General features: G+C 44.4%; 2 protein-coding genes across 4 annotated transcripts; one reads left to right on the forward strand and one right to left on the reverse strand.

Annotated features, from left to right (window-relative positions):
- The first annotated feature begins 3,385 nt into the window (after window positions 1–3,385).
- H1-7 (H1.7 linker histone) lies at window positions 3,386–4,144 on the forward strand. The gene has a single exon (XM_004470437.3). It carries the CDS (start codon window positions 3,386–3,388, stop codon window positions 4,142–4,144), a length of 759 nt encoding a protein of 252 aa, XP_004470494.2.
- An 844-nt stretch (window positions 4,145–4,988) lies between these two features.
- Window positions 4,989–19,579, reverse strand: ZNF641 (zinc finger protein 641). 3 transcript variants are annotated; one of them, XM_071218811.1, is made up of 7 exons: window positions 19,448–19,549; window positions 16,541–16,749; window positions 15,857–15,948; window positions 14,587–14,716; window positions 13,870–13,983; window positions 12,221–12,998; window positions 4,989–5,116 (listed from the first exon to the last, which is right to left on the reverse strand). In XM_071218811.1, exons 2-6 carry the CDS (start codon window positions 16,722–16,724, stop codon window positions 12,244–12,246), a joined length of 1,275 nt encoding a protein of 424 aa, XP_071074912.1. In that variant the 5' UTR covers window positions 16,725–16,749; window positions 19,448–19,549; the 3' UTR covers window positions 4,989–5,116; window positions 12,221–12,243. The 3 variants fall into 3 exon arrangements, with proteins under 3 accessions (XP_071074912.1, XP_004470447.1, XP_004470444.1); XM_004470390.2 differs by lacking the exon at window positions 4,989–5,116 and having other exon boundaries at window positions 9,172–12,998; window positions 19,448–19,579; XM_004470387.4 differs by lacking the exon at window positions 4,989–5,116 and having other exon boundaries at window positions 9,172–12,998; window positions 16,541–18,907; window positions 19,448–19,551.
- Between the last annotated feature and the right edge of the window lie 7,393 nt (window positions 19,580–26,972).

A 26,972-nucleotide genomic window follows, 5' to 3' on the forward strand; every position in this document is an offset into this window, starting at 1 on the left:
GGACAGAGCTATTTTTGCTCTGAAGCAAGAACAGATGAGCTTTAATAAATCATTTAACTATGCCATTGCTGAGGTGATGGGACTAATCTCCACATCTCCCCCCTTTCTTTTATGAGCAGGTGGTTTTATTTGAATAGCTGTATATACTGCAGCCAGGTATTCATAGCATTGTGTGGTGTATTGTCATAGTTGGAAGAAGCATTGGCATCCTATAAATATGACAAGACAGAGACAAATTAATTCTTTTATTGTTGCCCACCATTTAAAATTTAGATTGGAAAACCATGTCGAAGGGTTCAGCCATTGTAATTGCCACTCTAATTGGAGGTGGAGAGCCTCCACTTCATCCAATATATGGTAGAGAAGGCACTTTGAAGGTGTTTTTTTATTTGGTTCCAATTATGTTGGGTGTCATTTTATTTTAAAGGAGTGACACAAATGTTAGAATGTTCCAGTCAATTTCATTTATTAGTGGTCTTGCAGGAGGAATCCAGTATCCTGTCCATGTTGAATCATTTGAGGATAATGGGGGCTCAAGGATCCCACCAGGAGGTAATAACAAATAGGGGTGGATCTGTTATATGGGCCCAATAGGTGTGATTAGCAGTGCAGGGGTTAAAAGACATAAGGATGAGCAATATGTACATTTTCCATGTTCCCACTTTAGCAGAAGCAGTAGTGACTACTGTCAAATAAGCTGAAAGAGTATTTTTAGGCATCTTAGGGCACCCAACTTGTGCCATAAGAGTTTGTGTTTGATTGCCCAATTTTTTAAGACTTCCCCATGTAACCATTTCAGCTCTTTGGGTAGTCCTCAGGGGGATGCTGGTCAATTGCAGGTTGAGTGCTTCCAGGCTCGGTATTGGATTGTACTGCAGATTCCACCAGGCCGTGGTATTACATGCTTTGCTGGAAGCCATAGAGGTCCTCCTGGGAGAGAACACATGCATACCCTCTTCCCCATGTTAGCAAATTTACTGGACCATGCCAATTACCATTAGCTTCTTGTTCATCTAGGGGTTTGTATAACATTTTAGGATAAATTTTCACAATTGGAATTTGAAAATGTTGTTTTGCTGCTGTATAACCATCCTCATTGCAATTTAAAAAATGTAAAGTATATAAGGCCATTTATATGATAGTCTTTGGACTGGTTAGACCTAACACCTATTCCCCCTTTTTTGTTTTGATAAGCTAAGTTTTAAGACGGAGTGAGATTATTTTGTAAAAAAATGTTATATTTGTTACATAATATTATTAATATAATGAAATAGGGTTAAAACTATAGGTTTTTTATACAGTTCGATTTTTGTTATTTAGGCTAGGATAGATGACTGAGTTAAGCCTGTTAGAAAGGTGAAACTTCTAGTACCATCCCAGACGTAATGTGTCATAAACTATACTTTATAAAGGCCCTCAGGTTATTCATGTGCACATTTAAGTTTAAGAAGCTCTGGTCTAAGCTATTTCCTGAAATTTTCATCCCTGGAAGAAATTGTGTCACAGCCCAATTTACGACTGCTGTGTATATGTGATTGTCCTCTGAAAAAGTTTTGTAATATGAAGAGTTCTTTGTATTAATCCCAACTAAACCAGATCCAAGCAAGTTAGAGTATCTTTTTTTTTTTAAAAAAAAGATTTATTTAATTCCCCCCCCTCCCCCGGTTGTCTGTTCTCTGTGTCTATTTGCTGCCTCTTGTTTCTTTGTCCACTTCTGTTGTCGTCAGCAGCACAGGAAGTGTGGGCGGCGCCATTCCTGGGCAGGCTGCACTTTCTTTCGCGCTGGATGGCTCTCCTTACATGTGCACTCCTTGCGCGTGGGGCTCCCCTACACAGGGGACACCCCTGCGTGGCAGGGCACTCCTTGTGCGCATCAGCGCTGCGCATGGGCCAGCTGCGCACGGGTCAAGGAGGCCTGGGGTTTGAACCGCGGACCTCCCATGTGGTAGACGGACGCCCTAACCACTGGGCCAAGTCCGCTTCCCAGGTTAGAGTATCTTGAGTAGCTAGCCCTTACTTCCCTTCATTTCCACTCATTTGATGTTCACCCTGCTCCTTTCTACTGATCTTCTGTGAGTTTCCTTCAGAATCCAGAGAAAGCCTCCTTACTAGGGAAGATTTTTAGGAGAATCACATGCTACTATGTATAATGAAGGATAGTGCTGGGCTGCTTGGGACAAAGGAGAAGTTCAAAGATTATCTGGCTCTTAGAGATGTGTTTATTTAGTTGGAAAGACAAGGCATAAACATCCATGGTAAATACTTTCATCACTTATATTTGGATAGTCCTTGCTTATCTACAAAGAGCCATCATCTCTGCTGAACCTTTGCAATCTATGATGTTGGTAGGAAGGGATCTTTAGCCTATTTTTTAGATAAAGAAGTCAGGTCTAAATATAGTTAAGTATTTATCATTGCCATACAGCTGTTAAGAGCAAGGATATGTATCCTTCCTTGTCTTTCAGCTCCAAGGCGAGGTTTTTTCCTTTAAAAAATTAATTTTGCCACCTTATTCCTTCTGATACCAAACTAAGTTAAAATAAAGAAAACATAATATCGGATTGCAAAAGTAATTGTGGTAGTTGAGAAGGGAAATCATTTGACTTGGAAGATTGGGGAGGCTTCAAGGAAAAAAAGAAAATTTATCAGGACTTTGAAATATGAGCACAGTTTATCTGAGGGGAAAAAGAGGATGGGCAGTCCAAGAAGAGGGGATAACAAAGGTGGAAGCAGAAAATAAGGTATGTTCGAAGAATACTATTAGTCGAATATTCTTAAATTATTTGAAAGTTGAATAGTTGCAAGCCAATTGAATGATTCCCCCAAACTTTCCATGTGTGGGAATCATTGTTCAGTGTAGAGGGACCAGTGTTTCCTGTTTTCTTTCATACTCCACAAAAGAAGAGCATGAGCCAATACTAACAGGTGGGACCTAAAGTTACGAGTTTCTAGGCAGGGATGTGTTTCATAGACAACCACAATTACCTTTTTCAGGCACTGTACTGTTTGTTTTGCGATAGCTGGGAGCAGCTTCTCTCACCTTTGGTAAACGGGGAAAAGATATTGTGCAGGGCCACAGAAAAAAATCGGACTTCAGAAAACTGTCGAGATCAAAATCAATGAGAATTACGCGATATAACCCTGGAGATTATAAGGGACTGTGATTACTAGGCGTGAGGACGGGTTCAAAATTCGGATTGGTTTAGACTGGGGAAGATGACGTATATGATTGGTTATTAGGTGAAAATGGTTTCTACCTGGGTGGGATCTGACCGCCCTCAAAATCTCTTTTGTGACGTGGCGCATCCAGCCCCAGCGTTAGGTGAAGCCTTGGCGGGTGAGGCGCAAAGCCAGTGCCAGCGGCCCCGCGAGCGGAAGCAGGGCCATGGCTGAGGCGGCCGAACCCACTGGCGAACCCCAGAGCGCTGAAGTGAAAACCCAGCAGCCCGCGGAGAAAGGGTTCAGGCCCCCGCAGAGGCGGGACCCGCGCTCGGTGCTCAAAGTGTCGCAGCTGCTGCTCGGGGCCATCTCCTCACACAAAGGGCTGACTCTGGACGTGCTCAAGAACCAGCTGGGAAACGCGGGCTACCAAGTGCGCCGGAAGAACTTCCGGCCCTCGGGCGAAGCGGCCCTGCCCGAGGTGAAGCTGCTCCTCCGGGCCAGCGGCAGCGACAACGCCAGCTACTTCGGGGTCTGGAAGGTTCCGAAGCCGCAGAGGAAGCCCAAGTGTGAGGAGGGCTCGCGCGCTGCGAGGAAGACTCGATGCCGGCCGCGGGGCCCCCGGGGGCGGCGCACGCGCCCCACGGCGGCCCGGAGGGCCAGGGAAGGGGGGAGGCGGAGCACGACGGCAGACGCCGAGGCGGAGCGCGCGAGGCCCCAAGCCCAGGACCGGGGCCGTCCCGGGACCAGGGAGGCGGCGGCGGAGGGGAGCCGGCCTAGGACACGAGAGGAGAAGCGGTCAGGCTCGACGCCACGGCCAGAGAAGGACGCCGAGAAGCTGGCGAGACGCGCCGTCCGGAAGCCAACGCCGCTTGAAACCGACCCGACTTCTGGCGAGCAGGGGAAGACCCCTGACCCCAGGGCAGCTGGCGCAAAGGCTCCTGCTAAAGCGAAGGGTTCTCGGAAAGCAACTGGGAATTCCTAGTGTGGGAGCCTCTCCTCTCTCCAGGCACAGATGCCGTTCTCGGTAGTCTCCGACCAGAGCAGTTCTCACGTTCATTGAAATGGACGAAACTATTACAAGACCTTTCCACTGCATTGTGTCTGTTTCCTCTTTGCCGCGGCACGTGGAAGGGAAGGGGTGAGTGTTCAGGTGAGGTATGTAGGGCAAACGGAGAAACCGAGCTGAGATTCCGGTTCAGGAAAGCACCTTTCAGAAGGAAAGAAGAGAACAGGTAGCAGAAAACCAGGAACTTAATGGGGTCAGACAGAAGTAATGAATTAATATTAAACACCCTAGCAAATCCAAACCGAGTTATGGGGAGGAAGGAAAGGGGCATCACAAGGACAAGAGTAGAGGAGACAATCTTTATGGTAAGTGATTTCACTGATCCAGACTGTTCTCGTTTGAAATCCTTTTGGGAAAAACATCTCTTCTCCTGAAATTTATTGTAATGAGTTTGTAGTTTTTGCCTTGAGTTGAAAACCTATTTTAACTTTAAAAAAGAGTCTTATATGGTAGTCCTCAGTTAAACGAGATAGTGTGCGAAAGCTTCTAGTAGAAGACTTGGCAGAGGGTAGGTGCTCATCACTCAGTTAAATAGGTGTATAAATCGTGATGGGATGGGAATGTGGTAGAGCAGAAAACTGTACTGGATCAGTTCTTATGAGACCAGGATTCTAGTCAGAGTTCTGCTACTCTGACCTTACCTGAACTCTTACTCAACCTTTGATGGCTTGGTTTCCTTCACTGTGAAAAGCTGGGATTGGACTAGGATGATGTTAGGTGATTTTAGGTGTCAGTAAAATAAGAGGGGCTTAACATAATGTAATGGTTATTGATAAAATTTAATAATAAGGAAAATACCAATTAAGAAAGTACTGGGGAGTGGATGTGGCTCAAGCGGTTGAGCACCTGCTTTCCACATGGGAGGCTTCAGTTCAGTTCTGTTGCTTCCTAAAAACAAAAGACAAGCAAACAAAAAAGACGACTCAGAAGAGCTGATGTGGCTTAGTGGTTACACAGTGGCTTCCCACTTAGGGAGGTCCCAGGTTCAATCCCCAACCCCGGTACGTCAAAAAAAGAACTCCAAAAAACAAAAAAGCAAGCAAAAACAAAAATAAACTGAGGAAAAGAGCTATGAAGACTTAAGAAATACAAGGAGATAGGGAAGACTAGTAATGAATATATAGGTGTTTTTGTTTTTGTTTTTTTTTTAAATCATGTAGTGAATACTTTGTTCCCAGTTTGCAAATGTGTGGTGTCTATTTCTGAGTTCAGAGGTTAGGGACACCGTGAGAAAAGTTCCTATGGCATAGGCTATAACAGAACATAGAAATGATTCTTAAGGAAGTAAAACACCAGAGTAGTTGAGTCAGGGAAATGACTAGCTGTTTCCAGTAGAAACCAAAGGAGTGGGAAAAAGGGAAGTACCTGGGAGGTGCTTTTTATACTTAAAAAGAGGTGATCGTGAAGGTGGGAGGTGGGAAGGATTAGAATCACTTGGGAAACTTTTCTGCTCGAGTCTGATATCTTTTGCAAGGAGGTGGGGGTGGAGGGTAGAACCTGTGTGTTTAAAAGAGTGAAAGCAAAGAAAATGAGTATAAGCCTGGAGGAGACAAAACGTTCTGGCTAGTATAAGGAAGACACTCAGGTGTTTGAGGATTATTCTGTGGGCATTAGGGGGAAGTTCTTTGATGCAAATCCTATCCAGAAAGCAAAGCCTTTGGGTTGCAATCATTACCTTCAAGGCCATTCCCTTTCCTAGTCCCCTGAGAAGTCCCAGGCTGGAGGCCTGTGAGCACTGGCTAGTGGTTTTCCCCATGCCAGATTTTCAATGTTTTAACAACCATTTCCTACAGTATATTTTCAATACCCTCCATCAGATGTAGGTCCTCTTCACCCTCAGCGGTGCATGCCTCTGGCTTGACCCAGTGCCTGCCTTCTTCTGGGTGATAGTTTGTGCCTCTTATGACTCCCAAGAAATCTCCCAATTACTGCGAACCTGCGGGACAATTCACGGTCACCACTGTCACCTTGAACTCCAAACTTGGGCTTGGCAGTCTCTCAAGAGCAGGGTCAGTACTTTAATGATCCTGAAACTGAGTGTCTCAAATCTGCCCTTGGTGCCACAGTTGCCTCACCCTAGTCCCGGCCGTGCTCTAGGCTTTCCTGTGTTGGGTGGCATCTTCAAGTTGGACAGAGTCCTGGTCTAACTGGGTAGCCACATCCTGGTGGCGGTGGCTCCTCAGGCCAGATGGCCATCCCACCCCAGTCAGTCGCGGGATGCCTTGAGGGATGTGGGTGGAGAGATGTTTCAGGAGGCATTGTTGTGGGGGAGCAAACATGGCTCTGAACTTCCTCCAAGCTGCTTGGTGTGTGCCCCACTCCATTGCAGGTCTTTGTCAGGAGAGAGGAGAGAGAATGGAGGCGAGGTTGGAGGAGAGGATCAAGAGAGGAAATCAGTGACACAGCCAATGCGTCCTTTATTCACCTGGCAAAGACTGTAAGGAGTGTATTATAGATCCCTAAGTATAGGGAATAAGGTTCTCTGTTGGGTAACCAGTAGGAGCCACGAAGCAGCAACAGATTTGAGGGGCTAGGGTGTTGGGATGATCACAAATGGGCTTCTACCCCCAAAGAGGGCACTTTGGCATGCAGTGTCATGAGGTGTGGCAGGAAAGTGGTGGCAGGGGAGGGCTCCGCTGAGGAATACACTGAAGACAGGGACTGTGTACACATTGGATCATGGATCACCGAGGCCTGAAACAGCCTGTACTGCACACAGTAAATGCACCAAAAACTGTAGAATTGGAGAGTGCGTTAGATTTTATGAGCTACAAGAAACAGATGGAACAGAGTAAGTAAAAATGGCGAAAAGTAGAATGCAATTTTTGAAGCTACATCAAGAAAAACTTCTGGGGAATGGAGTAAAAGGCTGAGATTTGGCATTGCAGTTCACACCAGAGACCTCCACTAAATCCCAATGTGAGTTGTGCATATGAGAAAGAAAGAGATGCAGAGCGGTGAGGTGATGGCTAAGCTGGTGTAGCCAAGTCAAGAATTAGGGGGATGAGAGTGGAAGTTTGAGAATGACCCCTGCTTAGTAGGTTTAGAGCTGAGTAGGCTTAGAGTCCTTAATAGGATGGAACTTGCCAGAAGCTTGAAGAGAAACTATGATGAAAGGAGAAAGATGAGGATTGGGGAAAACAAAGGCCCTTGGGAATGGTGTCATTCCTCAGGCAAGGTAGAACAAAACGCACACCAAAGGGGAAGTCTGAAAGAGAAGTGAGTGCAAAATGGAACTAGAGCACCACCTCTTGGGCAAATGAAACAGTGACAGGAAAGAGGAAGAGTGTGGGGCTTGGAATTGAAGAAAGGTACAGCCAAGCTTCCTTCTGCCCTGAGGGAGAGGGGCTGAACATCTCCCCCAAAGAGGTTTAGGCTCACTCCAACCTTTCGAACGCTGAAAGCCTGATGGATGGCACATGGGAGAAGGGTTGGAGAAGGTGACAGGGGCCTCCAAGACTGATCCTTTCTTGCTACCTGAATTGGACAAGGTTTTCAAAATAGGAGAATGCATTTTTATGTGGGTGCAGTGGCTTAATTGGTATTACAACCTCTATCCTGTAAACAGTCTAGGTTTGAATCTTGCCTGTATCACACCTTACTAAAAGAGCCTGGTTTTCTCTTGTACCCCCAGGGCAATCTGATGCTCCTGCTGACCTTGCCCATAGGGTAGGCCAAATCATGGTAAGAAATCCCTTACATGGCCCCTTATCCATTTCCAATCCTACTGTGAGTTTGGGAAATGGATCCTTAACACTTGGCACAGATGGCCCTACTCTGCCTCTGTACTGAATGCCTATCCATGCTGCCTCCAGGGCTGCTTATTAAACAGCCTAGAAAAGGGTCAGATAACTAGCAAAGGAGGACCATTTCTTTGATCAGATTGTCAATTCTATGTTGCATTTCCCTTCTTGGGTGTGTCTTCTCTTGTCTGCACTTTCAGATTTCTGTACCTTTTAGTATCCTTAGTACCCATTTTGGAAGCCCCAGGCCCAACCACCCAAGAGAAATCCGTAGTTGCCCCATCTCAGTTTCTGAAATTGGTGACAGACTACAGTCCTTTCACTGATTGAAGTATTGGGGAAGACCCTGGGACTCAAGGGGAACAGAATTGAGGAGCTACCAGCCTAGGGAGGTTGCAGAAAATAAGCATGACAACAGGGGTGTGAAGATCTCCTCTGCTCCCCCATTTGAAGAGGATAAGGGACTTATCTTGTGTCCCTAGCTAGTGGTCCTCAAACTTAGCATACATCTGATATTCTGGAGAATGTGTTATAACACTGATGGTGGGGCTCCACTCCCAGAGTTTCTGATTCTGTAGGTCTAAGATAGGGCCTGAGAATTTGAATTTCTAACAAGTGACGCTATTGTTGCTGGTCTGCCACCATATTTTAAGAACTCCTGTGGTGGCCCAGCATAGCATTCTGGGGAATAAAAGGACATTTTTCCACCGCAGGCTCTCTAAGGGATCTAGGGAAAAAGATGTAAATTTTCTCGTTATTGCCCAGCCCTGCTCCAATTCAGTGTACCCATCTAAACAGAGATGGAAAGAATTGATCTTCTGGCCCCTTTGGGTCTGAGCTAAGACTCAACTTGCCCTTGGTGGAAATAGGCAACACTGGTTTGATGGCAGGAATGCTAGAGAGATTTTGTCCCAGATTATCACTCAATTAGCTCCCTGAATCCTTGACATTACTTTAACAAGAGAAAAGCTCTTTGTTCCACAGTTAGAACTAAGGCTTAAAATGTAAATAGCCCTGAAAAAGCTAACACTTTGGGTTGTATTTTCCTGTGTAAGGGATTCTTTGTAGAGATACTTTCATCATAAGGTGAAAGAGAGAGATTTGGGCCCTAAATAGGGTAGAGGCACTGCTAAGCTATTCTGCCAAATTCTAGAGGTAGGGTAGAGGGAAAAAGGCAGATTCTTGAAGATAGACTTCCTATTTTACATTTTGCCCAGGGAGACCAGAGGCACTTTTATTTAAAGGGGATAAGTTGGATATGTGGCAGAAGGGAGTGGGAAAAAGGCGAGAGTTTGAGGCTGAGTCCCAGTGCAGAAAATCATTCAAATCTATTCACCCATCTGATGGCTGTTACTTGTTTTATTTTTCATCCAAGGGGAAGTGGTGTTGGATCGAGGTAGAGAATGGTACACCAGAAATGATCCAAAGTGTTGTCCCTTCAGCAGAGGACCTTCAAAACCTTCAACTCCATGAAACCTTTCAGTTGAGTGTTATGGCTGTATGTACCTATGCTTTGGGGACTTAATTTTCTATTCTTACTATTACCAAAAGAGACGCTGGAGCTTAACATACGGTTTTTAGGAGGCATGGTGTCACACCTCAGTTCTAGATGAACCCTGTGTAGTACCCTTCTGATGTAAGGAATGCCATCTTCCACAAGTCTTTAAAACAAGGTTTAGGAGAAGCTAGATTTCTCAGCATGTCACTTAAAAAAAAAAAAAAAAAAGATTATAAGCAGTGCCCTCCTAGTCATTAAAGTCCAGATGCTATCCTTACACTCTACTTCCTCTGATATTTTAGGCCTTATAATATTTAGTGATCCTTGTCCTCTAATTCTTGATGGAAATATGTAATGACTGTATTGGGCCAGTGTACCTCCCTTTCTTTGACTCCAGTTCACTGTTTTAAGGATGGGCTCTGAACCTGCTCAATGTGTTTATAAAATTAAGTGAATTGCAAATGTCCATTTTTCTCAAAAGTGGGTTGTTTTCATCAGAATCTCAAAATGGTCTGTGATCCAAAGCAGGTTTTGAACCTTTGCTTGCATAGAGCTGATATGTAGTAAAAATTGAGGTAAAGTGGGAAAGAAAAGGAGAATGGTTTAGTCCACTTTCAACCTTGCAGCCTAATACTTTACTACTCCCTCAGGCATCTTCTAATGCTGATTCTAAAACTGGCCTTGTCTCCGAGGATGTAGGACAAGGCCTGCTTGACAAAGGGCTAGCCATTTTGCTCTACTCATGGGAACATAAGCAAGGGAAGTGCTTTCCAGGCAAAGGAAGCAGCAGAGAGGAGATGGGGAGGGCTGCTCAAGTTACAACCAATCCAAGAAGCCTTCAGCAAAATGATCTTATTTTCAGGTTCCTTGGGGTCCAGGACTATGAGGAACTGTGATTCATGGTTTTTCCTATGCAAATGGGACTAGATAGTTACAGTGCATCTCTTCTTGCCTTTCTGGTTTATTCCACCAATTGTATTTGAGAAATATGTGTCTTAGGGAAAAAAAAAAGAATCTAACCATTAAAGAAAAAAATCACATCCTCTTTGTTCCTCTCTCTCCCTAATCCTAAACTGCTCTTACAAATTTTATAACTTTTAAATTATAAGATTGATATTAACATAATCATCAATAAAGAGAAACAATGCCCAACTCATCAACTAATCGATGCATAAGAATACTTATGCAAGTTCTGGAGTTAAGAGTCTTGGTGTGAACACGTTCCCAGAAATGGGAGAAATATCAACCATAAAGCTCATTGCCCTGGATCAGCTGAAAAACTAAGCAACAGCCATTTCCCCTAAAGTTTTGTTTTTGGGAGAATGAGATCCTCAAGAATAACTCTGTCCCCTTGACTAGATAATCAAAGTCAAACAAGAGTGATGACACAATTTGCGAGCACCGTGATCCCTGTCCTAATTGCCCAACACTTACACAGAACACAACAAAAGACCCCACTAAGCACAAAACTTCTATATGTATGTATGTTACCTGAAATCAACAAGAAACAGCTCACTTCAGTGAGGATTTCTCTCTCTCTCCTCCCAGCCAAGAACAATCTGTGCCCCAGAAATTCGGACCCAGACATACATCCATGGCTACGTCTTGATCTGAGTGATGCTGGGGAAGCTTTATACCTCAACTCTACAACTTGGCTCGTCAATTAATCTCTTCCACCAAGGCTCCCTTAGTCACCCAGATTACTTCCTACCTTGAAGCAAAACAAACAAAAAATTCCATACAATCCCCACTACCCTCATCCCCAGTATATAGCCCCCAGAAAACCTAGCTTGAACAGTTTGCACTTAGCATGCGGTCTTCAAAAACCCTGCACATAGATACACATAGATACATAAAGACACCATCAAGAGGAGAGGGGTCTGTGCAAGGGGATAAAGTTTTTTTTTTCCTTCTTCTGTGTGGGCCTGGATTACTTGCAGGTATAAGGTTCATCTCTTAGCATTGTAGTGTGATCTCGCAGCTGGTATATGTATGGACAGGATGAAAGGAGCAGGGATAAAGGGGTGGAGAGGTTAACATTTCTATTTTTCAGTAGGTGGGGATGAGAGGTGTGGTGTATATATGGGTGATGGGAGTAAGGGGGACTGACCCACACAGGCACAACGCCTGGCCCCCAGCTTTCATCTGGATAAATAAAGGGGGTTCTGGGTGTCTGATCTCCTTCCTCTTCCTCTCCTGTTTCCTCATTCTCTCTAACCCAGTGTTCACCAGGGTGTGTTGGGTGGAGTCACTAGTTCTGTGGGATCGGAAAGAGAAAGGAGACTGAGGTCAAATACATTTAGGAAACAATGCGTTAAAAGAGGCTTAAAAGTTCGCTCTGCTGCAGTGTTCATAGACTTTAATATGTTAATAAGTTCTTTCTCTATATGTGCCTATTTATAGAAATATAATAGAGTACAAGGATGATATTCAAAGTATTTAACAACCAGTATGGCATGGGCTCTAACTAATCAGAATGGACCTCAGCCATAAACTGCTGATACCACTATACCCTTGAGAATGGGCTCAGGTTAAATATCAGCTCAAGTAGTATGCATTGTTTCCCAAAAGTTTTTGCCCAAAGACCCTATTTAGTGTGGTGTCTCACGGAACTGGTGAGAAATGCTCTGGCCAATGCTGGAACACCACCTTTCTAGGGATGGGGCCAAGGCTCATGATTATGGCCAATGGGGTATAGGAGAGGAGCAGCCCTGGCAGAAACTCCTGGTAGCACCGGCTGATAGGACTGACCACAGCTGCAGTAGAGACAGATTTCAAAAGACAGATGTTCCTCTGTCCCAGCTGCTCCGGGGACTTTGTCCCTGGTGGGTCAGCAGATGCCTGTCCAGGTGATGTTTGCGGCCAAAGCTCTTTTCACAGCGAGGACACTGGAAGGGCTTCTCCCCGGTATGGGTTAGCCAGTGTCTCACCAGGTGGTGCCTGCGACCAAAGCTCTTCCCACACTCAGTGCACACATGGCACTTTGGCACTGGTGGGGTGCACTGCCGTTTCCTAGCCCCAGGGCTCTCCCCAGCCTCTTGGGGCTTACAGGATTTGCCTTCTGCATGCACTCTCTGGTGACTGGCTAGATGGGAGTTACATCGGAAATTCTTGCCACACTCAGAGCACCGGCTGGGCTTGTCATGCAAGTGGGTTTTCTGGTGTCGGATCAAGTGATGTCTTCGCCCAAAGCTCTTCTCACACTTGAGGCAGCTGTAAGGCCTTTCCCCTGTGTGGGTTTGCTGGTGCCTGGCAAGGTGGGAGCCCCACACAAACTGTTTCCCACATTGGGGGCATGTGTGAGGTCTTAATAGGGAATCCATTTCTGTGTTACATAGAATGTTTGAGAAACTATCTTCTTGAAGAAAAGGTGGGCCCAGGAGCATTCCTCTGGAGCTCCTGGGCACAGAATCCCAGTTCTCATCCTGCTCTGGGTTCCAAAGAACAGTATCTTCAGACACACTGGATAAGATTCTGGGAGGTTCTGCTTCTAGTTCAGGGGTATCTCCCTCGTGTTCACTTCCATCTCCTGTGGATAAGGGAAAATACGGACTTCAAGAGGGGAGTCATAAGAGAGCATCCCAGAACCCAAGTCAATGATGAGGCTATGTGATGCCTGCCAGGACCCAAGTTTCACCCCAGAAGGGCTGAGAAAATACATTCTAGTGTTGCATGAGACAGTGCAATCGGTGTAGAGGCTTAGGAGGAGGATTACTGAAGTTTGAATCTCAGCTCTCTCTTAACTTCTCTAAGCCCCCATTTCTTCTTCTGTTGATACCTCTCTCTCAAGATTGTTATAGGATAGATAGCACAGTATCCGCTGCATAATAAGCACTTAGTAAATAGCATATGCTATGCTATTATTTATTTATTACTATTTATTCACTATTTATTATGATTAATCATCTTCCTGCCTAAACAGAGATAAAGAGGGTTAAGGAATGTGCTGTGAATTTCAGAGGCTGGGTGACCATCTGTCAGCAATACTAGAGATATTATAGAAAGAATCCCTGCAGTGGAGGGCAGGTTCAACAGCAACTATAACAAGGACAACAATAATAAAAACAACTAACATTTATTAAGTGCTCAGTATGTGCTTGGCACGTTCTACTGTTCTAATTTGTTAAACATGTAATTCTCACAATAACTTACAGATGAGAAAACCAAAGAGTGGTTAGTTATTTTTCCAAGGGCCCAGGAATCAAATCCACAAAGTCTGGTTCCAGACTTTCTGGTTCCTAACCCATTCTGCTACATTTCACTGCCTTGTGTCTGAAGACAAAGATTCTGAATCTTTCAACTCTATAACTCTCTGAGGAAGCAAAGAGATTAAAAAAATGGAATTGTGGTATTCCGAGAGGGCTGAAGGCAGTGGCTGGAAATCTACTCCAGGTCCTTACCTGTATATGTGACCCTCAGGATGTCTCTTTCCTCCAAATCCTGGGGGTCAGGGACCCATTGTTCTTCCCCTCCTTCTAGTTGAGAAGGCATGTCCAGTTTGGGAATTGGAAATCCTGCCCAGGGAAAAGGAACATAGAGATGTCAATTAGTTCAACAGTAGTTCTTTATTTCTGAAAAATCTGTTTCCTAGATTATGCCATGGAGCTCTAGATAAAAGAAGGCCACATACAGGCCTTTTTGTTTCCCTGTTCCTGCACTTAGGAAATCACACTCCCCTCCCCAATGAGTCTGTCCTCTTCCACTCAAATACTTCCCGCCCAACTTTCCTTTCTGGCCATAACTTCACTTAATTGCCCAACTATAGCTACTCCCCCTTACACTCCATCTTCCCCTGGATGGTTCCTGAGTTTCTGAGGACCTGGTTCATCTCACAGATGTCCCTCTCTCAGTTTGGTAAGACTCTCCCAATTCCCAAACTAGAAGAACCTAAAGTTCTTTTCACAACAATTCAGAATTATTTTGCAGCTGCTTTAAAAAATGATGGCTAACTTCCATTCTCTCTGGATTAGCCCCAGTGTTTTTTTCCTCTGGTGCAAGCCTAGATAGAGTCCCTGCCATGGACAGAACCTAAAGACAGACACTACAACAGCCCTGGAACAGATGGCTCCATCCTCCCAGAGTGCAATCTTTTAGTGGCTGGGGAAGGTCATGCTTACTCAGAGAGACCACTATCCCACAGTTTTCCTGCATGACATATTCTCCATAAAAGTCTGTCTGAGAGGGGTCCAGGCTCCGCCACTCCTCCTGAGAGAAGCACAGCGACACATCCTTGATGGTTACCAGGCCCTGAAACAAAATGTGGCATCTTCTGTCAGCAGCTGTTCCCTAAGGAAAATGTGATCTTGGTATAAAAGGCTGAGATAGTAGAGAGAGAGTGCAAGAGAGGATCTAGGAGAGGAATTGCCCCAAGATCCCTGGGCAGGGCACACAGTTTTGGTAATGGGGAAATAGGGAGAGGCATTGGAGGAAGATGGTCAGGGAGAGAGTGAAGGTAATGTCTCTGGAGGAGCTCCTCAGGTGGGACCATGAGAAGTCAGAGGCACCACTAATTCATTGCTCCCTGTTTAACTACAGGTGTCTGACTAGTCTCTTCTCATCTGCCTAACTCTTTTCCTTGTAGAAATTCTGTACCATCTTCTTCTTCCTTTAACTTTTCTATCAATACAAAATGATACACATAAAATATTCTTTCTTGCCTCCAGTGCCATGCCATATATCTTTTGAGGTAGCACAGTATGGGAGCTAGGAGCTCAGATTCTGTAGCTACATGACTCCCAGCCCTACCACTTACCAGCAATATGACCTGACACAAGTCCCTTAATCTCTCCCTGCTCCAGGTCTCTCATCTGTAAAATGGGGGATAACTGAGTTTCTCTCAGGATTAAGGGAATGTACTGTATGTAAAGCACTCAGAAAACAGCGAATGTAGTAAACACTCTGGGAGTGTAGCAATTATTTATTGTTATCTTTCCATGGCTCTCTCATTGCTTTCTGAATAAAAAGACATTTCTCTCTCTAGCTTTTCCCCTCTTCATATCTTTATTTTCCTCTTTTCCCTAAGTACTCCATCATCCACACAATCCTGACCATTTTATGTTCTGCCAAGTTCCCTTCAGTTCCCCTTTTTAAAATCTTTCCACACTCATTTCTTAAAGGAAGTTAATTAACTGGTCTTAAAATGCCACCATGGATATCATAGCCCATTGACAAACCCTAACCTCCAAGGGATTCTCCTCTTTTTGTTATGTCTCCATTCATAATTCTAAGGGTATTATCAGCCCCAAGGCAGGGATAGAATCTATTCAGTTACAAGATGAAAATACCACCAGTGATCATATAAAAGAGCAAATAAATGGGTTGATAATAAAGGTATAGAAAGGCAGTGATGATGAGGCCCTGGGAGAGGCCAAGGGAAGCACAGCCCACCTGTGATCCGGCTGCAAGAAGTGCAGCTGCCATCTCCCAGTCTCCGGTGCTCCCCTCCTGAGGAATGGCTGGAACCCAGGGGGCAGACTGAGCTGGTGAGGGGAGACAGGAGTCATTAGAGATGAACCATCCACTCTTCCCCAGTGAGCGCCTGGACCCCATTTAGAGCAACTTATTAAGGGTCACATCCTCTCTACTATTTATGCTAGTTGATAAGATTCAAACACATAAATGTAGATGAAGAGGCTTTCACTCAAAATGTTCTGTAGGGGTACTGGGTGGCTTTAGTAGAGTTTTATGTCATCCATCTCTACTAGCCTTTCTTTGGTTTGAATTTATATATTTGAATGTAATTTTCACCCAGTAAAGTGCATCTTACTGGGGTGTGTTCTCCAATAGTAATCAATGTGGCCGTCACTTCTTTTTCTTCCACACTCACTACCAGTAACCTGTGTACTTTTAGTTTGTGAAGGGAGTGATTAGTGAGCAGGGAGAAGCCCAATCACATGGAGAATCTGGAAGCTCCTTTTGTTCTTGTGATTATGGCCCAGGAAGAATGAACTAGTCCTGGTATTGGTTATGCTGTTCGGCCATGGCAATTTTTTTTTAAATTCTACATTTTGAACAAAGATTGGGAGCCTACTCTCTGCATTGTGCTTCCCCCAATACCCTATGGGCTCTCACCCTTCTCCTGAAGGGACTGTGGCTCCTCTTCAAGGTCACAGCACAGATGCTCCAGTGGCCCTGGCGCTGTTCTCCATGGCCCCTCTTCCTGGCTTCCCCTTTCCACCTGGGGCTCTGCTCCATCCAGCTGGACATTCATTGACTCCCATCCTGCCCCCAGGGCTGCTGTCTGTTCTGAAAGCATTTTTGCTGCAAACCCAAATTGAGACCTGGAACAAAGTCATATCAGCTGTGCCCATGAAAATGGAAAGGGGTGGAATTTCTAAGGGAGTTATGGAGAACAGCCCTAGGGATAAAAGATGAAACTAGATAGGAGGAGCTTGATGGAAAATGAACTTTAAAAGCTTGATGTGTTTCAGTCAACTGTGCCTGATGTCAGGCTTGTTAAAGGAATTAAGAAATTGGCAGAAGCTATATAGCAAAGGCACTACCTGTCATTTTGTGGACTTCATGACAGAAACTGTATCCCTGAAGGCTAAAACTTCATTTATTTTTTCCAAAAAGAACAATCCTAAAAATTAAAAAGCGATCCATTTAATTTCAGCAACTGAAAATACAAGAAAAGTAATTTGCCTGGAAACATGCAGGAAGGAATGCACAACGACCTGCACTCAGCAAAGATGGATGAAGTCACACATAAAATTTCTGCAACACATCCCATTCTTATATCCCAAACTAGTTTAGAATGGAATTACTGCTATAGGTAGAAGTCCTAGGCAAAAAGTGTAGGTATGTAATGAGTACACATCTCTGTCACGAGGCTGAAACAAATGGTGCCTCACCTAGGACAAGCCTCAGTGAAGAGAAAGACACATGATCTGTCACCCATATGTAGAAAAATGAGAACTGGTAGAAAGACCACTAACTTGGAGAGACAGTAAAAGACTCCAAAGCAACCCTAACAGATAAGAAAAACTGTTGGTCAGTGAGGAGCTCATGTTTAACTGGGAATAGCAATAAAGAACAAAAATGGTTTGGATGAGAGGTCGAAATAGGAGCAGTGCTGCTAACATGATCCTGGGGTAAGTTAATGGCCGTGTGATTTTAGACATAGGAATGAACCTGTTTGGCAGGCACCAGTCACAGCTCACTAGAAAAATACATTCAATTTTAGAGAAGGCTGTGGAGAAGCCAGAGTGTGTTCAGAGGAAGAAACAAAAGTGAAGAAAGGGCCACTAGGGAAAAGTTAAAAATGATGGGCGTAATTTTCTTTTGCTTAGAGAAGAAGGCTGATGAATGATGCTACTGATGAATAAAAAGATATCTGGATCAAACATTAGAAATGGGATTTGAATACAAGAGAAGAGATTTAAGTTTAAAAAAAATCTAAACAATAATCCTGTAGTACACAGGACCAGGTTATGGGCTATTTTTTTCTCTGGACATCTTAAGAGCAGGATGTGCCCTATTTGTATTGTGATAGGGGCCTCCCTGCTTTATGGCAGGGATATGGTCTATGATATTGTGCAGAATTCCTTCCTGTTTGGCAACATCATGTTTTTTTAAAAATGCTTATTCTGTACTGAAACAGAGCCACTGAAATGTTTCCAAGAACAGGCTAGAACCTTGGTAAGTATCTTGGCCCACTCTTGAACAGACACCCATCCAATAAAATTTGTAAGAACTCAGGTAGCCAGGATAGGTAATGGCAGATATCAAAGTCGTTTATTTCCTTCCTGATTTGTCCCTCAAAAGAGGTAGGTAGGAACTTTAAACCCATTCACAGGAAGAAAATATTGTCCTTTCATCTCTGAAGTCCAAAGACGTCTCAGGCCTCAGGGGAGCATCTTGGACTGATTCCCAGCTTACGAAAAGTCTTCTTTTCAGATACTTCTCATGAGAAAGGAAAATTCCCCATAAAGCAATAACGGGAAACTTCCATTTTAGCTCTTCCAGCCCCTGCATTCTCTTCACTTTTTACACACTGGGTACCAATTTCCCCTCTTCACCTAATATCTTCCTTATTACCCAATTCCCTTGGCAAATCCTCTTCCACAATTTTACCTCTAGCTAAATATTTGGACACTGGTCTCAAACCGGTTTCTCCAGCAGCAGAGTCCCTTGATGGGAAGCCTCTTTCGGGAAAGCCCACTGGACCAGCTGTCAGCTGCTCCAAATCACTAACAGAAAACCTGTGGAAGTGCTGGCAACAATCTTAGCAAAGGAGGGGGTGGGCTCCTGTTCCCAGGCTGCATTTCCTAAGATGTTCAGTGTCTCAAAGCCAGCACTTGGGCCGTTAAGTTGGCAGCCCTAAGCTGGGGTCTCCTGGTTTCAGGATGATTCCAGGCTCTAGGGCTTCCATCTTCCTCGTTTCCTCATATATCTCGGTGGCAAAGCACCTGCTGAAGGAAGCTTTAGCAGCAAGTGCTGTTGGACAGAGAAAGGGCCATATTACCGAAATGAGTAGCCCAAGGACACAGGGACGAGTCTAGCTCTGTCAGAGTAAGCGGGCGCCCGGCCGGGGTGGGGCGTGGGCGGGGCAGGAGCCGGCTCCGGCTCCGGGGTAAGGTTGCTTCTCCCCACCTTCCTGTCACACTGCCCCTGGAAAGGGTCGGATTTCAGAGAATACGAGAGAGCCAGAACTGGAGCCGGGGAGGGAGGTCAGGAAACAGGTTTCCCATGAACTGGGGCAGGAGCAAGTGAAAAGAAAGAGGCGAGGGGTAACCTGTGCGCGAGTGACAGCCGCGGGAACCCGCGGGGCCGGACAGCGACGTCGGGGACGGGGAAGACAGGGCGAGGGGCGGGGACAGAATGTCAGTGGGGCCGACCGCCGGAGGACGGCAGCGACCCGGAGGCCGCGTCGGTCCTCCTCCCCGCCCCCATGGGTGACCGGGCCCCCACCGTCGCCCCGGGAAGCCAGGCGTCCCTCCCTCCAGCCTCGGCTCCCTCCGGCCCGGCCCCACTCACCCCGGTCGGCTTGGCCCGCGGCCCGGTGCCTCCCTCCCGGGCGCTGCCTGCCCCTCCCCTCCGCCCTGCGCTCGCGTTTCCGAGCCGGCGGCCGGCGCAGCCCGCGACAGCGCTGACGGCGGCCGGGCGGGCGCGGGCACAGGCGCGGGCGCGGGCGGGGCGGGCACAGGAAATCCCCGCCCGCTTCCGGGGCTCGGCGGCGGCGGCGGGGGAAGGCGGGGGAAGGCGGGCGAAGGCGGGGACGGGTTCGCGGCTCCGGAGCCGGGAGCCCGCCGAGCGCGGCCCGGCGCGGGCTGAGCCTTCACCTCAGGCGCCCGCGGCCGGCCGACGTCGCCGGCAGACGCCGCGCGGCCGCGCTCACCCGGCGGGGCGAGGAGCGGGCGGGGCGGCCGGTGCCCGGATCCCGGCCTGCATCCCGGCCCTGACGGACCGTTTCCGTCCCTGCCACCCGGCCTCCCCCGCGGTTCTTTGCACAGGGGTTCGTTAATTACCTCGACATTTAATAACCGCCCGTTTTAGGCCAGACAGTCGCTGAGAGAGCGATTTCACCAGACAACAGTCTGTAATTCCTCAGATTTTTTGGGAATCATCCAATCTGTGGGCCTCAAATAAAGGAGGAGAGCCAGACAGACTTGTAGGCGCTATTAGGGGACAGTCCTGGGGTGGTTAACCTCATTCTCACTCCATTCCCTTAGCTAGAATTCGATAGCATGACTTACGGGCCCACCTTCACCGCAGGGGTGGTTGGGAAATGAAGTGTGTGCTTAGTAGAAAAGGAATTGGGGTTTAACGAACACTTAGCATTGCCTCTGCCACCCGATGTTAAATTGAGCATAACTAAGTGTATAGACAGGACTTTACTTGAAAGGGATATTTGGGGAGAGCTGGTAGATTAGATGCAGCCCAGACACTGCTCTTCTTTGGGAAATGAGCCACTGGCATTAGAGCGAGTCACTGATTTTTAACAAACCTCTACTTTACGCCAGAATTTTGCCTTAAGCACCACAGAAAAATGTAAAACGCCTTTGTACTATGTGCTATCTCTTTAGTTATGGATCAGCAAACTCTGTGAGGTGTAGCTATAATGTCAGCATGGGTTCAGGGGCATTAAGTGAGCCAAGAGGCAAAATTAGGAATTGAGCCCTGATCAGACTTCTGATATCGTGCACTTGTCACCATAGTGGTACCTTACCTTTCACAGTAATATATGGACAGGTTCAGACTCCTACACAATGTTACAAGGTGGGCTGATGAAATATGCAGTGACTAGAAGGTAGATGATTCCATCTTTTTAAGGCTTTCTGGTGGGAAAGTTTTGGGGTCAACTTTGAAGTTGAAATGTAGGAAGACATCCTAGATAGAATCAGAGAGCAGAAATGGAGATGCTGTGGCATGTTGTAGGATTAAGAACACATCTGTCTATAGCAGAGAATGGGGAAAATTGTTAGAAAATATCAATTAGTGGATCCAGGATTTTTTAATTGCCATGTTAGGTAAATGAGTATTGTTTAGTGTATAAGAAAGTGATATATTCCTTTTATAATCCAGGGGGTCCACTTATGTCATTTTAAGGGACCTTTGTGGTGTAGGGCTGCATTGTTGATGAAGTTCAAATAACAGCAGAATGGTATAAGCCCACAGATGGAATCTGGTGTGTGGAATACAGAGTTCCTTAGCACAGAGCAGTGATCCTCCTGGAGCTCAGGGAGAGGTTCCAGACATTTAAGTTTCCAAGTTCTCTTTAAGAGACCTTAAAGAATTTCAATCTTTTGCTTTACTGGCCTTGGCTTCTTTTTCATTTAGAGCACTTACGAGTTTACAAAGTGCTTTTTCGTACATGTGATCTTCACAATCCAGGGAGAGGAAGTATTTTCACTAGTTTGCTGTTAAGGAAATAGAGGTTCAAGTTTTTAAAATTCTAGACCCAATTCCCTTAATTTCTATAAACCTGGACAGAATTACCCATATAAACGTCAGTTTTTCCTTATCTATCAAGTGTCATTCTCCCTACCTCACAGGGTTTTTGTGAGGGATAAATGACATCTTATAAATAAACAACTTGGTACATAGTAAGAATTCAATAAATGATAATAAGACTTAGAAAAGGAAGCTGGATAATGGGTAAAAAGAAGACTAGTGGGGTGAAGGAGAGTGCAAATGTGAGATGAAAAGATCAATTTTATTTCTGGGTCTTAGGGAGGTAGAAGAATTGGTTGGAATGGGTGTACTAGTAGTGAGTTGGAAGTGTAGGTAACAGTGTGGGGTACTTAAAATAGAAATTAGGGAGGGGCTGTAGTTGTTGGTTGATAAGATCCTGTAAGAGAAAGTTAAGACACTGAGAAACTAGGGTGTTAACAGGGATAGTATTAAAATATTTAACTGTTGTTACCAGTATAAGAATGGACCCATCAAAATGGGTGTAGCCTGTAGCATTGCTGCTGTTAATTGAAGGTGTCTTGCAGTGCTAGGTAATTCCCTTTAGTTTCTAAATTATGGAGTGGTCTCGTGGGTCTTGGCTGAGAGGCCAGAGCATTGGGAGATGACAGTGGCTATGAGAATATTTCAGTATATTAACAAGGCATATGATCATACTTGTGCAGTCTAGCCCAGGGTGTGAAATGGATTGTCCACATGGCTCTTGAGGAATGGTGATGGGTTATGGAGAGTGGGACAATAAGCCAGGTGATGGAGTAAGTAGTGACAGAGGTAGAATGACCAGAATATGGTGAGTATAACAAGAAGGGGTAGTTCACAGAACGGTTTGATGGCATGCACTTCAAAGGAGAAGGGCATTTTTTAGGAAGGAGAGAAATTGTACTATATATCACAATGATCTGAAGAAAGAAATATGTTTTACATTGTGCTCCAGTACGTCCATCACTTACATAACTGAAACAAAACTTTGATGAAACAATACTCACTTTAACCACAAGCAATATACTCTGATGTTTTCAATTCTGTTATTTTATTTAAAAATTTTTCTATTTACTACCCACTAAATTTATTGCACAACCCACTGATGGGTTGCGATGCACAGTTTGGAAAGCATTCGTATGTAGGTTGTAGGAAAAATGTAGCCATCCCTTGAGAGGGCTGCAAGGGTATTACACTTTGTCCTCAAGGGATAGCCAAGTTTCAGTTAGATGAAGGAGGGGTAAAGGATTAAGGGATTTTCTAGACAACAGATCTTGAATTCCATAGGTCACAGTGGAAAGAGGTAAGGATTGTGGTGGGAGTTGGAGTCTGATTCAGATTCGGTGATATACAATGCTATAATGGGGAAGAATCTAATATGAAGGATGATCTGGAGGGCAAGAATTCTTGTGGGGAGTGAGGGAGACGGGGATATGGAGCATGCTGGGATTAGTCCCCAAGTACTTTTAAGGAGGAGGTGGATCATTGGTTCTAATTACCGCCCTCTTCTTGGGACTGGTTTCTTAGCTTGTCAGTGGTGAGGTGAAGCGTCACCACTGGTTGAGATTTGGTGGATGGTGTGTGTGTGATAGAGTGATGGTCTCGCTAGAGGTATATTGAGCTCTATGGGTCTCCTTATAATCCTATTGTGGACAGCTTTAAGGCTAGAGAGTGCTGTCTTTCCAAAAGTACCAAGCTCTGTGGGTCCCTTAAATCTCTTGGTAGCTGGGGGTGGTGTCAAGGCTTAAGGAGTTCTGTGGCCACCCTTATATCCTGGTGTCCTTGATATTGACGGGGAGGGGAAGAGTAGCCTTAGTAGGAGCTAACAGGTTCTTACGTACTCTTAAGTAGGAAAATTTCAGTTAAAAGGAGATCTCTAAATTAAGTATTGGGTAGGATGGTGTAGTGGAAATAGCACTAAACTTCTCTTTCTTAAAAGCCATTGTGAGTGTTTATATGGGGAAAGGTGGGAGGTGTGGGGAGTGGGACATATGGGAATCCCTTATATTTTTTTGTGTAACATTTGTGTAATCTAAGTATCTTTTAAAATATAAAAAAATATATTTTAAAAAAGCCATTGTGAGGATTAAATTAAGTAACAAATATGCATGTGATCTAAAAGTTATAATGCACTATTCAAATGCAAGATGTTGGCAATGGATATTATTTGGCAAAGACAATTTGTAGTTAGTCTGGACAGTGGACACCAGGCAGCTGTCAGCTAGTGACAGCTGGTGGTGTAATCAGAGTCAGACTGTGTCAGTTTCTAAGGGGTGTAATCTCAGGAACTGTCATTTTTATAGTACAAAATTTGCTCTAAGCAGACTTGTCATTTACTTCATATTATATTTTCTTAATTTAACTATTGGTTTATTAATAACACTTTTGCTTATAATTTACAGAATGTATGATCTTTAATTCTATTATTTCTGACTCAATTTATATTTTAAATAGACCAGATTGTTAAATCATTATAGACAAATATCTGGCACCATATAGTATCAAGTGGCAGAGGAATTAAAAGCTGGCTTAAAAGTTTTTCTGAAATTATTAAAGCCTGTAGCATATAATGGCCTGGAAAATGTAGGCTTAAAGTTATTTTCCACATTCAGTTAGGAATATTCTCTCTCTCTTTTTTAAGATAGGCAAGGGAGTGAAGAGTATATTAAGAAGCAAGAAAATGAGCAAAGTGCACGGCCCCAGGCATGGTCCTCAGGCAAACTGCAGGGTGAGTGGTGTGGGTGGGGCCCCAGGTCAGGGCTTTTTAAAGTCTGTTTACTGTACTGATTGGTTGCCCCACCTGTCATTTGTCAGGGTGCCAATGGTGAGGCCTTTTGAGGATATCTGGGGCTTTCCCTCTTATTCCAAACGAGATTCTCATGGCCAGGATCTTGCAGAATCTTTCTGTCAGTCTTCTCAGGAGATTTCCAGGCAGGGTTCACGGCCATGTGGTCTGTTGGCCATGTGGTCTGCTAGGCCAACCGCCTTCCCCCTTTCACTATTCTAACCTGCCTCAACTCTGCCCTCAGAATGTTTACACCCTTGGAATACTCGGTTATTAGATGGATGTGAATAGTAGGCAGAATTCTAAAATGTTCTCCAAGTGTCCAGTCCCCTGATAATCCCCTCCCCTTGAAAGTGAGTGAGACTTGTGAATGTAATGGGATTTCACTCTAATGATTAGGTTTCTAATCGTGATTATGAGTTAATCAAAAGGAAAATTATCCTGAGTGGACCTGACCTAATCAGATGAGCCCATATAAGTGGGCTCTTCCTGAAGTCAGAGGTTCTAAGCATAAAAAAATGTCCTTTTGGCTTTGAAGAAGTAAGCTGCAATGTTGTGACAGGACCATGTGGCTAGGCACTGAGTGCAGCCCTTAGAAGCTGAGAGCAGTCCCTGGCAGATGACTAGCAAGGAAGCAGGTCAGTCCTACAACCACAAGGAACTGCATTCTGCTAACAACCACATGAGCTTGGAAGAGGATCCGGAGCCTTACATGTGATTGCAGACATGCTAGACACCTTGATTTCAACCTTTTGATTATCTGAGCAGAGGACAAAGCTAACCCATGCCTGGACTCTTGACCCACAAAACTTTGAGATGATAAATTTTAGTTTTTTTAAGATGCTAAATTTGTGGTAATTTGTTATGCAGCAATAGAAAACTAATATATTGTGTCCATTTTTCATTTTTATGACTATTCAAGCATAGGCCCCCACCCCCCACCGCGGTTGTCTGTTCTCTGTGTCTATTTGCTGCATCTTCTTTGTCTGCTTCTGTTGTTGTCAGTGGCACAGGAATCTGTGTTTCTTTTTGTTGCGTCATTTGTTGTGTCAGCTCTCCGTGTGTGTGGCACCATTCCTGGGCAGGCTACACTTTTTTTCGCGCTGGGTGGCTCTCCTTCTGGGGTCCACTCCTTGTGCGTGGGGCTCCCCTACGTGGGGGACACCCCTGCATAGCATGGCACTCCTTGTGCGTCAGCACTGCGCGTGGGCCAGCTGCACACTGGTCAAGGAGACCCAGGGATTGAACCGGGGACCTCCCATGGATGCCCTAACCACTAGGCCAAGTTGGCCGCCAACCTTTTTTCTTCTGAATAGACATTTGAATTCCTTTCTTCCTCTCTCCCTCCCTCCTTTCTGAATAATGCTACTATGAACATCTTTTTACATGACTCCTAGAGCACATGTTCAAGACTTTCTTTAAGAGTAGATTTGCTGAGCCATAGAGTGTGTTGAATGTTCCTATTTTAGGGAAAATGATTCTAAAGTTTCATCATTAAGAATGATGTATGTTATAGCAGTAGAAACATTTTATCAGGCTAAATTAAATAAGTTCCTTCCCATTCCTAGGTTAATAAGATGTATTTTCTTTATCACAAAAAGGTGCTGAATTTTATTAAATGGCTCTCCTGAACATATTCAAATGCTCAAATGATTTTTCTCTTTTGTTCTGTCAATATAGTGAATTTTGTTTTTTAATATTAGCTGTGCTTGAATTCCTGGTTTAAACCCACTGTGGTCATAATGTGTTAAATTATACATGACTTGATTCTGTCTACTAATATTTTATTTAGTATTTTTTCATCTATGTTAATGAGATTGGCCTGTAATTTTTTTATTATTATTTTAAAAAATCAGTTTTATTGATACATATTAATAAAACACGAATCCATCTGAAGTGTACAAAACAATTTTATCTATATATAATCATGTAATTGTGCATTCATCACTTCAATCATTATTAGAGCATTTTCATTATTCCAATAATAACAATAATAAAAAAACAAAGTCAGATAAACAAACAACAAATCACCTCTCAGTCTCTCTCTATGCTTCCTCTGCCATACATAGCTGCTATTTTGTTTCTGTCCCTCTAATTTATTTGTATTTATATTTTGTAAAAACAGACTTACATATGCAATATTACCAATATTTCACATGAGGTTTCACTATGCTATACAGTCCCATGTTACAATTTTTAGCTTTCCTTCAAGTAATGTACATGACCTTAGACTTTCCCTTTCAACCACTGTCATATCCATATAATAGCTCTGCTAGTTACAAGCACAATGATGTGCTTTCACCATTTCTATTCATTTCCAAAGATTTACAAACAACCTTTTTGCCAATTTCACACAGATCAACCCTAAGCTTTCCATTCTCCACCCTCTTTCTATTTTCTGGTAACATATATTCTAATTTATTAACTTCATGAATTTATGCAATACGTTTAGTTCATAATAGTGTAATCATACAGTATTTACCCTTTTGTGTTTGGCTTCGCTCAACATAGTGTCCTCCAGGTTCATCCATGGTGTCATATGCTTCACGATTTCATTTCTTTTTACAGCTGAATAATATTCCATTGTGTATACACCACAATTTGTTTATCCATTCATGATTTGATGGACACCTGGGTTATTTCCATCTTTTGGTAATTGTGAATAATGCCACTATGAACATCAGTGTGCAAATGTCAGTTCATGTCACTGTTAGTTCTTCTGGATATAACCAGAAGAACTGAGTAAGGCAAGTCTGTATTCAACTTAGGAAATACCAAACAGTCCTCCACAGTGGCTGTACCATTCTGTATTCCCACCAACAGTGA

The sequence above is a fragment of the Dasypus novemcinctus genome, chromosome 12 (assembly GCF_030445035.2).
Source record: "Dasypus novemcinctus isolate mDasNov1 chromosome 12, mDasNov1.1.hap2, whole genome shotgun sequence".
In the NCBI taxonomy this organism is placed as follows: Eukaryota; Metazoa; Chordata; class Mammalia; order Cingulata; family Dasypodidae; genus Dasypus; species Dasypus novemcinctus.

What these genes read in the sequence shown, in the direction of transcription:
- ZNF641 (XM_071218811.1), bottom strand. Translation starts at nt 16,724, where the DNA reads ATGCTTTCAGAACAGACAGCAGCCCTGGGGGCAGGATGGGAGTCAATG. An exon ending in TTCTTGCAGCCGGATCACAG is followed by an intron (nt 14,717 to 15,856) that starts GTGGGCTGTGCT and finishes ATTTTGTTTCAG; the next exon opens with GGCCTGGTAACCATCAAGGA. An exon ending in CCTGAGGGTCACATATACAG is followed by an intron (nt 12,999 to 13,869) that starts GTAAGGACCTGG and finishes CCTTATCCACAG; the next exon opens with GAGATGGAAGTGAACACGAG.
- H1-7 (XM_004470437.3), top strand. Translation starts at nt 3,386, where the DNA reads ATGGCTGAGGCGGCCGAACCCACTGGCGAACCCCAGAGCGCTGAAGTG.